Below are 15226 nucleotides of genomic sequence, written 5' to 3' on the forward strand. Positions count from 1 at the left end.
CCAATTAATTAGAAAGCAATAAAAATATTCAGTACTGAAATTACTCTGAATATAATCTTTTATAATTTAGAGATAATTTTATGGTGTTATAGGATCATAATTTTGATTATTATTTATCTGTTATAAAATCCACATAACGGTGGTTAAAAGAGATTTGTTAAATGTTGTGCTTTGTAACAGATAGTTGATTTTATATACATGCAGCCATCAGTCCTCACATTGTCTCTTTGAAGGGTGGATGAGCTTACAGTGTCATTCAATAGGAGAGGAAACTGAGGCCCAAGCTGGATAAATGACTTCTCAGAGTTAAATTGTCACCAAGAGACAAAACCTGAGTAGAAGTCATACCTGACTTTTCATTCTTTCAGTTCTTAAAAACTCTGTGGCATTAAAGGATAAAATATGTGAGGAACCCACTAAGTTCAGTCTTTCTGTTTTGAAAGGTCAGGATAAGAAGAAATATGCCCCCAAGGCATAAAATACTCCAATGAGTATTTTTAGGAAAATAAAGTCTTTCAGTTATCCTTGGAATTTACAAAGGATATGCCTTAGATAAGACAGAGTGATTTTACACATTAGGAGGGAAGTTTGTGAACTTTGGTTCCTCAAGAGAGATAGTTCAGGTTAAGGCATGAATAAGATTAGAAAGATTTATGGAGGACAGTTTTATAAGGAGCTATTAAGGAAAATAAATTCTTTGTTGCTGTTGTTGAGCCTCAACCTTTGAAGCTGATTTCAAGGAAGATAATCTTGTCACTCAACAACTATCCTTTGGTGGTAAATCTGAAAGCACCTGTTTGTTTGTACATTGATTGCTTATGATAACTATAGGCATCCTCCTCCCAGTCACATGTTGCTGAACACGTGATGTCTGTAGAGAGCAGCCCTACCATCACGAGTTCATGCTCATGGAAATGCTGGGTGACACATGAGATAAAAATGAGATATTTATCTGCATCCTCAAAGGGACATGAGGTCACAGGACAGTACAGGTTGTTGTTGACGGTGAGTCAGACATTCCCCAGGAGAAAGGTAAATGAGCGCAGGCAGGGGACGTAAAAAGAGGCACAGTTTCTTGGAGGACCCGACTCCTGGATAGACAGACTCAGGCTATTGGACAAAATATCCAGAAGAGCAAGAGCTCAGAAAGCCGTTCCTTAAACTGACCAACTCTGGACAGTTACCACACTCTGCCTCGCTGGGACTGCTTATCTGTGCAGGGAATCAGCACGCCCCACGTAAGTCTTGACCTCTTGTGCTAGAGCATGTGGAGACGCATCACATGAACCTTTGACTTAGTCAAATTGAACAATATTTGTTTCCTCCAACCGCCTGTATGCTCCTTTCCTCCACAAAGAAAAGGGCCCTAGGGTGAGTACCAAATGGCATATGTGAATGTTTACTCATTTGGTTTCAGTTCTCATGTGCCCCTCGTGGTGTTACTATCTTGCTTATTTGGAATAATTCTGAAGTTTGAAGATACAAATTCATGTTCAAAGGCACACAAACATATGCATACACAATTTGTGTGATGCAATGTGGATCCTAAATACAAACCTGCTACTTCATCTAGTGCTTAATTAAAGAAAAAGCTATATCTTCTAACACAAGCAGAAAACCCAGCTGGGCTTGATATATTAAGAAAAAGCAAATTAGACTTCCTATGGACTTTTCAAAGGTAAGTGGAATATACCTGATTTCACCTATGGGCTTACTTTGGAACCTAATCGTCACATACAATGCAATGCAACTGTCTCTGTTCTTGTCCTCAAGTGGACCAATTTGAGATTGTGTAGCACATGACAGGTTATGAGAATATTCATGAACTTAAAGAAAGTTCTGTTCTTAAGAGAGTCACCATAGGAAGAACAACACAGAGCTTCAGAATTAACACCATAATAAAATAAACCACCACACTTTGACACTAAGGGAAGAGGAGGTTAAAAATAATGGAACTAGTTTCATCCTGTTTAGGCTGAAGAGCCAACTCAGCAGATATCACATCCCAGAGTGAGGTTCCAGACCATCATGCAGGACTTGAAAGGGAGGTTCTGCAAACCAGTTTTGCTACTGTTAATAGATTACCAACTGCTAGCCTGAAAAAGAAGATTGGAGAGGCAGGGAAAAATGGTGGGGATCAGGGTGCTGTGGGTTGTTTCTCTCACCTCCCCCTCCCTAAAAGGAGGTCAGAGAGATGCCTGTCCTTGACTTCTAGCCAAGAGGAAGGGACTTTAGTGGACCACGTATGGAATGCCCCCTATAGCTTGGGGATACAGGCATCTGGTACCTAGTGACATCTGGAAACCATGAAGGCTAAGTGACTGAGGCTGCCTAGCTGCTGTGATGGAGAAGTGAGACAGAGCTGCAGGGCTGGGACTGGCCCAGAGGTCTAGAGTTCCTCAGAGCAACACAATACCTGAGTGTTTCCCATGTGCTACATGTGGACAGCGGGCTGCAGTGAGCTGACAAGCATTTCTGTTTGTTTTGTTTTTCCCAGGTCCTATCAAAGGAGTGTGCTGGGCTGTAGAGAGGATCTTAGCAGAAAAGTACTGGAAGCACATTGCTGGATGTCTAGGAGCTGAGGAAGTAACCAGCTAGAAAAAAGATGCATTCCCCTGTGTCTAGGCAACTGTAGGTAAGAGATGCTCAGGGAAGACAGGGCAGAGGTACGGGAGGGGAAGGACCTCCAGGAAGCCATGAAAAGGCCTCCAAAGAGATGGGAGGCAGCTTTAAACATGTGCTAAGAACAGAGAGTTCACAGCCCAGTTCAGAACAGTACTGGTTATGTAAGAACTTTCTGGCCACCTTACCTTTCCTATATACCCTAAACTGTAACTTTATAGGAATCATAAATGTCATTGGGATTAGGAAAGAAGAGAAAGAAGTGCCACGTGGAAAAAGAAAGAAGATCCCCATTTCCCATTGTAGGTGTTGTTTGTGAGAGGCCCCAGATGGGGAAGAAAAGTGTAGACCGATGTTTTCATTTTCACCTTAGACTGGACATACTCATTACTGAACTGAGACTGATTTAGCAGACAGGAGTGGCCAGAGGGCTTGTCTTGTCTGAAAGGGATGAGAACAGTTATTGAGATTGGCCTGGGTTTTCATCCAAGTGGGGTGAGGGACAGGAACTAGCCCACAACATGAGTCTGAACAGTGAAAGAAAAAAATAAACTTGCTTTCCAGTTGTATTCCATGAGTTTTGCTCTCTCAATATAACTGTTACACCAGCAAAAAAGAAGCACTGAAGTATTCACTCCTAAAAGACCAACTCTAATTCACATTGGAAACGCAGAAAGTAGAAATGAATTTGATTAATTTACCATTTTCCAAAAGTACAAGTTTTTACAAATATACACAGGAAAGAATAGGCTTTTACCTTCTTTGCTACTTCAGCTAGCAGAAGGGTCTTCCCAGTGCATGGCCCACCATATATAATAAGAGGGTTGATGTGTCCAGTTTTGCTTGGAAGAATGTAGTTATGCACTATGTTTAGAGATTCACATTTGTACTCATAGAAGGAGGCGTATGTTTTACATAATGATGAATGTTGAAGGATTTCGTCATAGAGTGTATCAGTTTCAGTGTCAAAATTCTGTTGTACCGTTGCCTGAATTATGTCAATCATGTCCTCATAAAATTGTTTACCAAGTCCTTCGATGTAATGATTTTCTATTTCTTGGGAGTAGCCTAGTTTCATGTCACAATGAGTAACAGATGTGTACACTCGCAGATTAGATGATGCAACAATAGTAGGAATAAATTCATCCCTGAGTTTTATCAGCTTCTCTTGGGCTTCTGGGTCCCGAATAATCCTCGGTTCTGTTCCAGTTATATCCATGTATTTTCCCATCTCTGGGATTTTCACAAAGCGCTCAATGTTAGCAATTTTCCTAATGTAGCAAACACACTTCTTTAGAAATGCTGGAGTTTGTTTTCCCAGAGCAAAGTCAAACTCATCCTCTATAGCTGAAAGAAAATATAACAAGGAATTTATTGCTTAGAACAAAGGAGCAACACACCCACATTCTCAATAGTCAATGCTTAGTCATTAGTGGTAAATTATTTTGCTTATGGTTTATAGCGAAGTAATCTTTAGAATAATTTCCTGATTTCTTATTTGTCTTTTCCTAATCAGCCAGCAACCCAGAAGAACAGGTTTTACATAAAATTATCTAATTTTCTCCCCAAGCATAGGAAGAGGTTGGACATAAGCATAATAAAGAAAGCATATCAAATGTATAGTGGATATTTCTAATATCCACTATTTCTAATTGCTGCTCAGTTTTCCTCTCAGACTTCAGAGGTTCTCAGTGGGAACAGCAGGGACCCATTTGGGCCAGGAAAGAAAGAGGAGGAGGCTGAAGGATGTAGCTAGTTAACCGTTCCTTGTCAGCCTTTCCTTAACAAAGTGACCTCACCATTTTGTTTGAGGTGTATTGAGTCCTAGTCAGATATGATCAAATATCAATACAAAAGCACATTTTTTTTTTTTTTTTTTTTTTTTTGAGACGGAGTCTGGCTCTGTCGCCCAGGCTGGAGTGCAGTGGCGCGATCTCGGCTCACTGCAACCTCCACCTCCCGGGTTCACACCATTCTCCTGCCTCAGCCTCCTGAGTAGCTGGGACTACAGGCACCCGCCACCAAGCCTGGCTAATTTTTTGTATTTTTAGTAGAGACGGGGTTTCACTGTGTTAGCCAGGATGGTCTCGATCTCCTGACCTCGTGATACACCCGCCTCGGCCTCCCAAAGTGCTGGGATTACAGGCGTGAGCCACCGCGCCCAGCCCAAAAGCACATTTTAAGGCAAAATATAATCATATTCTGATGACTGATTAATCTGGGTGATCTATGTCACTGTTATAATATCCATCGGAACAAATACAAAAAAAATGACTTAGTATATAACTTCATTTCTTCTAAAATATAACATATTATGGCTTACAACACATATACTTGCACATAAGTAAATATACATTATAATAATTTGTGTCCCCATAAGAAAAATTTAAACTAGATTAGTAGTAAAATGTGTAAAAAATGTGTAAAATCAGCTAATGGAAATGAATTACAAAGCAAGCAGTCTTAAAATTGGCTGCTCTTCCTTTCTTCCTCCTTCCACATCCCTTTCCTTCATCTAATTGCTCTTCATTGAACACCTTTTATATTACAGGCGTGACGACAGCTGCTTAGGATACAATGGTGAGAGAAAACAGAACATTGAGAAAAATAATCCATTATGGAGTGCTATAAACTGAATGTTTGTGTCTCCCAGAAATTTATATGTTGAAACCTAATCCCCAGTGTGATAGCATTAGGAGGTGGGGTGTTTGGGTGATTTGTTCATGAGGGCAGAGCGTTTATGAATGAAAGTCATGTTCATATATAAAAGAGATCTCAGAGAGTTCCCTTGCCTCTCCTGCCCTATGAGGACACAGCAAGAAGACAGCCACATGGAGTGGGAAGTTGGCCCTCATTAGACACAGAATCTGCAGGTGCTTTGATCTCAGATTGTGAAATTTCTGTCAGGGAGGCTCTGAATACACAGGGCTGGTCTGGCCATAAATTGAAAAAAATTATATGCTAGCCATAACTCCAATGTCAAGCAAAATCTAGAATATATATACATATATTCTATAATGTAGCTATTAAGAAGGGTGAGAATTTTATTTTAAAATGATGCCTTTCAGTGGGACTCTTGTGATAGTATTTTTTCAGTAATGACAGCCTTTCAATGGAAATTTTCAACTCAAAGGAAAAAGATATTTTCGTAGCTGCCAGTGTCTAGTAAGCTGTGCCGTGAGCATCGGTACATTTTACAAAGGGTTTTAATTGGGCATGCTGGTTAAGCAAGCCAGTTAAAGGAGCTTATAAACATATGTCTACTATTCTTTTTAAGGAAGAGTAAGAACTTGCTATAAAGTAGATAAGGGAAGATGCCAGAAATCTGGACATCATGAGCTACTAGCAGCCTTGGATCCATCTCTTTTCTAGTCATCTGTGTAAAATGCTAGCAGGTTGGATTAGCAGCTTGCTACATTCTGAGAGCATCATGAAGAGAAAGGAAGAGGTCAAACTGTATTATCTATATATACTGCATTATAATCAGAGATATGCTCTGCCACCTTTGACTCCCAGGAAACAACTCAACTCTAACTTGACGTTGTTATCACATTTATGGAAAGAGTGTATCAAGCAGAAGTGTTGATCATAAATGGAGCAAAAAAAGAAATACAGATAAACCAATTTGGCAGAGCCCATCTAAGCTTGGCTCGGGGGGAAAAATGCTGTACACAGAATGCCTGGTATGGTGTAGACTTAAATATACCTAAATAAATGAGAGCTATGATACAAAGGCAACTCTACAGAGTTATTTTCAGAGGCAAAGTGCATGCTTATGATTTTAGGGAACTTCTATTCATAATTTCTGATGCCTATGTATAAATATCATAAATTTGAGAATTTTAGGGCATTATTAGAATGTTATATTTATTTTCTGCTTTTGCATGTTCCTTAATGTTCTGAAATTTAACCAGTGATATCACCCACTGAAGGTAATGGTAGAAATAGGTTTCCAGTCCTGGCAACTATTACCCATGAGAAATTGATTTCTTTACGATTCCCAAGGCCACTGAGTTTTGATGTTCTCAGAAGGGCACCATTTTAGAGTCTTAATTTATTTCTCTTCCTCTCCTGTTGTTTAAAAAGGTGAAACAAGAAGCGTGAAAAATTACATTCAAACATAAATAATACACCTTTAACAGGTTCTATCCAGTATTCTTATTTCAAGGTTTCTAAAAATATAACGTATACTATATCCATTTGAAAGAGTTGGCACATCAGCAATTTTGATTGTGCAGACATGATCTTAAAAGGAGTTTGAATGTAAAATAAACAACATTGTCATAAGCATGTATATATTCAGGAGATATAACCCCAAGCAGGAAACAGCCCACTTGCAGTAGCTCATGTGAAATTTCTCATCTTCACATGGCTATCCATGTGGACAGAGTTCTTCACTATGGGGAAAGCTAGGACAAGTGTTTGCCAGTGAAATAAGGAAACACTGGAGCTGTGTGATTGTAAATAAGAGGATAACTTCCCCAAACTGGTGTCTTTTAAAGCTTCACTCTAGGTACTTTTTTCTAAGACAGCTCTTGAAGGAACGGGGCTGTTCTGTCTTTGGTAAAGGTGAAGAGCCTGAGCCTCAAAGATGGATCTAAAGTTTCCAAAGGAACAAGGATAAACCCTAATCTATATATTTAAATATAGTACTTATTCCTGATGATTGTGGTATTTTCAGGAAGACTTTAAATAAGCCCTAACTTTTAAATTTGTCAAAACGATTTGTATCTTCTCTGAGCTTCACACACATGTATTCAGTGAGAATGATTACCGGGTGCCTTTTAGGTTTTCACGAAAGCTTCGCTGCACCATTCCAACACCAATCTGAAGAAGCAGCTATTATAATTTTTCCCTTTATAAATTTTCACTATCAACTTTCAAAATAAATGCTTACAAATCTGACTACTTTTACCTACTTGTGTTTGTTCCCTGGAAACTATGACTGACATATTCCTTCAGTTCTGTAGTTTCCTGAGCAACTTCTAATGATAAAGCTTCCTTTCCATGTTTGAGAAAGGCCAACAGGTGAGCCTCTGTACACAGAATGCATGGTACGGTATAGACTGAAATATACCTGAATAACTGGGTAGGTTTTTATTTTAACGTTAAATTTGAGCCTACCAAATCCCTGTGTCACACCATCCAATGGCTCCATCTCACCCAGAATAAAACATAAGGTTCCCATTATGGCCTGTGCTCAAGTTCTATCCTCATCTCTCCCTCCTTGTAAAAGTTCAAACAAACAAACAAACAAACAAACAAACAAGCAGCAAAGCTACCTTTTCTTTTTCCTGCTCCTGGAATTAACTAAGCACATTCCTGTCTCAGAGGTCTTGAACCTGTTGCTCCCTTTGCTGGGAATTCTCTACCTTAGCTACATAGGACACTGTCAGCTCTGATTTTCTTCTGTAATTCAGGTCCAAAGTCAACTCCTTTTTGCCCACCTTATCTAAATCTGGACCCCCACATCCTTTATCAGTCACTATTATCCTATGACTGCTTTATTTTATTCACAATACTTATCAATCACTTTTGATATGATCTTGTTCATTTATTTGATTACTTGGCTATCACTTATGAATATTTTCCTCCCTCTAAAAAAATAAGTTGCAGGAGGCCTGAGACCCTGTCTTTTTACTCAGCGTTGTCTCCCCAGTGCTTGGCACATAGGAACCCAACAGGTTCATTAATATTTGCTGGATAAGCGGGTGAATGATGAATGAACAGCTCAATGGAGAAGTCATGGCAGAATGTGGTCAGTTATATCCGGGGCCACCTCTGGCTTCTTTTAAAATCACATTTTCTAGAGAAGCCTTCGAGTTAAGGAAAGACTTTTCTATGAATTAAAACAAAAGAACATTTGCTTCTCCAGAACATAGGAACATTTAAAAAATTAAATTTCATCAGGCAGTAAATGAGATTAAATTTGCAGGGCATTAAAGGGAAGCAGTAGATGTACCTATTAATGATCTATTTCTTATTTTACTGAAGGTGTGGGAAAATTACCTGAGAACAGGTACCTCCTAGCCTGGCTGTGTTTCATTTTACCCTTTTCATGTAACAGCTTTACAGCAGCCTTAAATATCTTCTTGATCTCATCTGATACCTCTTGCCATGTCTTCTCATTTTCAGCATTGGCAGAAGGCTGCATCTATAGAGATGTAAAAGGGAGAAATTAGTCTTACAATCATAAAAAAAAAATAATATTTAAGAACAAGAAAATTTATATTATTTGAAGGCCCACTATGTGCCAATACTATGATAGGTGCTTTACAGACAGTGTCTAATTTAATCCCCTTGATGTCCCTGAAAGTTAGAAATTATTTCCATGTTGCATGCGAACTTGACCAAATTACACAAGGGTGTCACCCAAATAGGGTGTGTTTATTGGACTTTCTTATATACCATGCTTTTCGCATTTGAGTTTTGATACAAATGCCATAAGAAAATAATCTCTGGTGTCCTTGAAAGGGGAGAGAAAGTTAAAGGGGAGGTGCTCTTACATTATATCTAATTGTCTTTATTTATTTTAGCTTCATTTGTTTTGATGGTCCACTAGGAGATAAAATGGGAGGAATGCCTACCAATAAAGTAACATTTACATAGTCTTGATGATAATCTTATTAATACATTCATTTATTCAATAATAATTTATGCAGAAATATCATATGGGGTTTTAGGAATAATCTCAATTTTCCTAGTGGATCATAAAAATAAATGAAGAAACAAAGCAAATTAAATAGTAACATATGAGAAAATCCCCTAGATCATGGTATAAACTGGTTTCTTGGGGTATCAGGTTCTTTGTTATCTATATTTACTCATGGCATCTTTAACTGGGAAATGGTTTGGGTTTACCCCAATATTCCCACCCAGAGAAACAATATTGTTACAGATAATTACTTTGAATAATATGTGTGAGGGTGAAGAAGAAAAATCAAGGATTCTGATCTAATTTCCTATTGTACAGAGAAAATGTATTATGTTGGATACCAGAATGACAAATACACAGATCCCGAAGTGGAGAACTGTGGGTAACCCACAGCTGTCCTCTTGGAACTGCCTGGGTGCTGACTGAATCAAGGACATTCTCTTTGGCAGAGGGTTGGGTATCTATACCTTCTTTGCAGTCTCCCTAAATATTCTACTCAGTGAACAGGTTCACCCTTCCTCTCTTCCTCTTTCATTTGCTTTTAAGGGACATATCATAAACTTGGGAGCCAAGTTGGAAAGTAGATAACAATGTTTCCATCATGCTCAAGCATGAATCACTCCATCACTCTCCATAAGATGCATGAATATAAATGGACTGTTTAAAATGTTAAAGAAAAAATATTAAGTTAAAATTTAAAAAGAGACTATAAATCATAGCTAGGTAGATTTTACAAAGGCCTTCCTCCCACAGAAAACAAATGCACACATGAACCTTTCACAAAATTAAAAACTGTAACTGTCAAACTTGAAAACTCAATGTACAGACAGTGAACACAGCTGAAGAAAAAATTGGTGAACTGGAAAAATAATCTGAAGTTATCTTCTGGAAAGCAGCACAGAGATAAGAAAATTGATTATGTGAAACTGATCGTGATTATGATATGATTATGATCAGTTTCGCATGATCAATTTTCTTAATTTTTTTCTTCTTCACCCTCACATGTATTATTCAAAGTAATTATCTGTAAGAATATTGTTTCTCTGGGTGGGAATATTGGGGTAAACCTAACTGATCATGTGAAATGATCCCTTTTCATTGATTATGTGAAAGAGAATTAGAAGCCGTAGAGGACAGACTGAGATGGCCGAAGGCAAACATAATTAAGGAGCACAAAGAAAGAGCAGAGGGAATAGAGGAGAGGCATTGTTTGATGAGATGATGACTGAGAATTTTCTAGAATTAAGAGACTATATGAATTCACAGATACAGGAAGCATGACATATACCAATCAGAATAAATGGACACATTATAGAAAAGTGGGCAAAACAGTAACTTTTCAGATAAGTAAACAAAGGGAGCTTCATTAATGGAAATTTAACCAATTAATATTAAGAATTAATGACCAATTATTTCATTAAATTATTAATTATTTAATAATACCAATATTAATAAGTAAAAATCAGTATCATTAGTAAACCTTCTTTGATGGAACTTATAAAGGATATACTTCAGGAAGAAGGAAAATTAGACTAGAAGGAAAGTTAGAGATGCTAAATGGAAAGGTGAGTGACAATTTATAGTTTCTTAGTTTTGGATTTAGTTTTTTTTCATTCAATTTTTAAAGGTGCACAATGTGATGTTTTGATACATGTATATACTGCGAAATGGTTACCACAATCAAGTTAACTAACAAATCCACCACCTCACATAATTACCTTTGTTTTGGTGGGTGGTAAGAACACTTGAGATCTACTCTGTCAGTCAATTTCAGGTTTATAATTAACTATAGTCACCATGAAAGTTTGTGCCCTTTGACCAACATCTCTCCATTTCCTCTAAATCCCAGACCTTTGTAAACATACTTCTATTCTCTGTTACCATGAACTCAACATTTTTAGATTCCACATATAAGTGAGATCATACGGTATTTGTCTTTCTGGGCCTGGCTTAATTCACTTAGTATAATGTCCTCCAGGTTCATCCATGTTGCTGTAAATGGTAGGATTGTTTTCTTTTAAAAAGACTGAATAATATCACAGTATGTGTGTATATAAATGTTCCTTAATTTCCTTCTACATTGTCTTTATCTTTTCATTTGCTGACAGACACTTAGACTGTTTCCATATCTTGGCTATTGTGAACAATTCTGCAATGAACCTGGGAGTACCGACATATCTTCAAGACAGTGATTTTATTGCCTTTGGATATATACCCAGAAGTGGGTAGTCCTATTTTTAATTTTTTGAGGAACGGCTATACTGTTTCCCACAGAGGCTGCCCCAATGTACAGTCTCACCAACAATGTACCAGGATTCCTTTTTCTTCACATCCTCTCTAACGCCTACTATCTTTTGACTCTTTGATGGCCATCCTAACAGGTGTAAAGTGACTTGGCATTGTGGCTTTCATTTGTGTTTCCCTAAGGATCAGTGTGGATTTAGTTTTAAAAGGAAAACTTGGGCTGGGCGCGGTGGCTCAAGCCTGTAATCCCAGCACATTGGGAGGCCGAGACAGGCAGATCATGAGGTCAGGAGATCGAGACCATGCTGGCTAACACGGTGAAACCCCGTCTCTGCTAAAAAAATACAAAAAACTAGCCAGGCGAGGTGGCGGGCGCCTGTAGTCCCAGCTACTTGGGAGGCTGAGGCAGGAGAATGGCGTAAACCCGGGAGGTGGAGCTTGCAGTGAGCTGAGATCCGGCCACTGCACTCCAGCCTGGGCGACAGAGCGAGACTCTGTCTCAAAAAAAAAAAAAAAAAAAAAAAAAAAAAAAAAAAAAAAAAAAAAGAAAGAAAGAAAACTTGGGGCCTAGGGCAGAGTAACTTTCCGTCTTTTCTGTGCAGAACCACCCCTGGATGACGTAAACGGTAATAATGTAGTAATGGACAGATCCATAGGCTGGAGGGAAAAGCAGCTTACTGCATTTCTATTGCTTTTCAGCATTTCTGCCTTGGGTCTGAGGTAATAGGCTGCTGGCACTGAGTTCTCATCTCGACAGTACCACTCCTCCAGCAACTTGGTCTCCAGCTTTGCCTCTATGGCGGCATCCAAAATCATTTCAAACTCTGAGGCTTCAACTTCTCCAGGGATTCGGATATTCCCATATTTTTCACCTAATAGTCCCTGTGTATCAACAAGAAAGTTCAATTTAGTGTATCACCAAGAAAGTTCATTTTAGTATTCACATCACATGGTCACTGTATAAATATTAATCAATAGATAACAAGATACATTGCTCCATCAGTTTTCTCTTTTGGTCACAGTGGATAGTTGATTTCCTAAGTAAAATCAGATCAATTATATTACAAAAAATTATTCATAGGCTGAGAAATGAGACTCCATATCACAATCACATCAGATCAATTCAAAATAAAGAATTTTTGCAGCCAATTTACTTTCTCAAAGTTTACATAATACAACAAAAGCTGATCTACTCTGAGATTTGTTTGTTCATATCAAAGAAAAATGATGTGCTAGACCTTAAAAATGTCAAACATTACTGTAAAGCCTCAAACCAAATAACTGCTTTGTCAAGAATTGATAGCATAATCCTAAGCTTCAGATTCACATCCCTACAATGAAAAGAAGTATGACATCACTGAATGTGATACTACTAGTAACCCCATTGGTAACTAAAAAAAAAAAATTCAAAATGTAAACAAGAGAGCATTTTCTCTCTATTAAATTGGCAAAAGAAACCTCTCACAGAAAAACAATGAACAAATATGTACTCAGCCTTATGTCAAGGTGTGAGAAAATAACCATAGAGTGCTGATGGGTGTGTAAAATGGTCTAGCATTAGAAGCCTAATCAGGCAATATGTATTTAGAGCCCTAAAAATCCATATAACTTTTTACTTTGCATTTTTTTCTTCTGAGAATTTGCCTTTAGGAAATAATTAAGGATGCAAATACTTCCAAAAATACTTATGCTGAATTGGTTTCTTTGAAAGAATTGCCTAATAACCTAAATGTTCATTCAAAAGATGTACTAAATTGTATCATACACGTATATTGACTTAGAAAGATGTTTACAAATACATATTAAATGAAAAGTGTAAGTTATAGAATGGTATTCATAAGATGATTCCAGGCTGAGTGTGATGGCTCTCGCTTGTAATCCCAGTACTTTGGGAGGCTGAGGCGGGTGGATTCTTGAAGCCGGGAGCTCGAGACCAGCCTGTCCAACATGATGAAACCCTGTCTCTACTGAAAAATACAAAAATTAGCCAGGCGTGGTGGCATGTGACTGTAATCTCAGCTACTTCGGAGGCTGAGGCCCAAGAATCGCTTGAACCCGGGAGAAGAAGGTTGCAGTGAGCCAAGAATGCACCACTGCACTCCAGCCTGGTAAACAGAATGAGACTCTGTCTCAAAAAAATAAAAGATGATTCTAGTGATTTTGATATTTATATATATAGAGAAGAGAGAGAATATTATGTACATATGTTAGAGAGAATATCACGTATATATGCATACACAAACATACATAAGAAACATTTTATAAAAATGCAAAGCAAGGTTATTTTTTTTTCCTTTTAATTACATTTATTTTAATGCTGAATTTACTCCCGTGCCATAAGTTTTTGTTTCTTCAGTTTCTTCTGGGATATCTTTTTCTTCTGGGCAACCTCCTCTTCTGGTTTAGGAACAATCTGTTCCTTTTCAGTAAGGATCATCTCAATGTGGCAGGGAGAGCTCATGTATGGGTTAATCCGACCATGAGCTCTGTAGGTCCGTCGGCGCATCTTAGGTGCTTTGTTCACTTGGATATGCTCGATGACCAGAGAATCTACATCTAAACCCTTAAGTTCAGCATTACTCTCTGCGTTTTTAAGCATATGCGGCAAAAATTCAGCACTCTTTTTGGGCTACCGACCTTGTGTCCAGCCCCACTGCTTGGCCTGGGCACACCTGCCAACTCCACCATTGTAACGTCGGAATGGTACGCACTGTTTCTGTAAAGTGACATCTTTCAGATACTTCGTGGATTTTCGAATATGCATACCCTTGATGGCCTGGGCAGTTTCACGAGTGTTCTTAAAGTGAACACGAAGATTGGAACCTCTTGATTTGCATGATTTCGTGGGGTTCTCCGGGTTAAGTGAATAGCGAACCATTTTCAGATTACCTCAGGCCGCTTAGGGAAAGAGCCAAAGCAAGGTTATTAATGGCTATCTTTGGGTGGTTTCAAATTTACATAGGTCATTAAATAAGTTTATTATTTTTTATTAAAAACCTTTTTTTGGTATACATATATATTATTTTGTAGTGAGAAAAACAGCAGGTATTTAAACATCTTAAATTTAGTGGTGTAGGCCGGGCATGGTGGCTTACACTTGTGATCCCAGCACTTTGGGAGGCCAAGGCGGGAGGATCACCTCAGGTCAGGAGTTTGAGATCAGCCTGGCCAAAATGGTTAAACCCTGTCTCTACTAAAAATACAAAAACTAGCCGGGTGCGTACTAGTAATCTCAGCTACTAGGGAGGCTGAGGCAGGAGAATCGCTTCAATCTGGAAGGCAGAAGTTGCAGTGAGCCGAGATTGTGCCATTGCACTCCAGCCTGGGCAACATAGCGAGACTCCATCTTTAAAAGAAATTAGTACCACTGCCGATTTGCTTTGTGGAGCAACACTTTCAAGGTTGTTGAAACTGTCTGCTTAAGCCAGTGGTTCTCACAGCGTGGACTTGGAACCAGCAGCATCCGCAACACCTGGGAACATGTGAATTCTCAAGCCCCATCCCAGAGCTACTAAAAAATAAACTCTGGTTACAGAGCTGAGCAATCTATGTTTTAGCAAGTCCTCCAGGTGGCTGAACTTCCGGTTTAAGCTAATAAAACTATTAGCTTAGATAGCACTTGGCATTTCAATTAATCTTCATCTTACCTAGTAGAAATGAGGGAACACAAAGGACCTCTTACATAAGCCTACCAAAGCAATTTGT

At 38.5% G+C, this 15226-nt stretch overlaps 2 protein-coding genes across 2 annotated transcripts in view; both read right to left on the reverse strand.

Annotated features, from left to right (window-relative positions):
* The window catches only part of NWD2 (NACHT and WD repeat domain containing 2), a 196344-nt gene that overhangs the window by 6683 nt on the left and 174435 nt on the right, over positions 1 to 15226 (reverse strand). Inside the window, exons 4-6 of the mRNA XM_050790903.1 lie at positions 12200 to 12403; positions 8632 to 8776; positions 3380 to 3969 (exon numbers count right to left, since the gene is read on the reverse strand). Of these exons, the coding sequence (XP_050646860.1) occupies positions 3380 to 3969; positions 8632 to 8776; positions 12200 to 12403 (939 nt within the window). The remainder of the gene's footprint in view (positions 1 to 3379; positions 3970 to 8631; positions 8777 to 12199; positions 12404 to 15226) is intronic.
* Positions 13805 to 14474, reverse strand: LOC126954891 (60S ribosomal protein L17-like). The gene has a single exon (XM_050790922.1). The coding sequence runs from the start codon at positions 14118 to 14120 to the stop codon at positions 13845 to 13847; it is 276 nt and encodes a 91-aa protein (XP_050646879.1). The 5' UTR covers positions 14121 to 14474; the 3' UTR covers positions 13805 to 13844.

The sequence above is a fragment of the Macaca thibetana genome, chromosome 5, assembly GCF_024542745.1.
Source record: "Macaca thibetana thibetana isolate TM-01 chromosome 5, ASM2454274v1, whole genome shotgun sequence".
NCBI classification, from domain to species: Eukaryota; Metazoa; Chordata; class Mammalia; order Primates; family Cercopithecidae; genus Macaca; species Macaca thibetana.

Bases quoted from the DNA above. Each gene is read 5' to 3' on its own strand.
- LOC126954891 (XM_050790922.1), bottom strand. From the start codon at position 14,120: ATGCTTAAAAACGCAGAGAGTAATGCTGAACTTAAGGGTTTAGATGTA.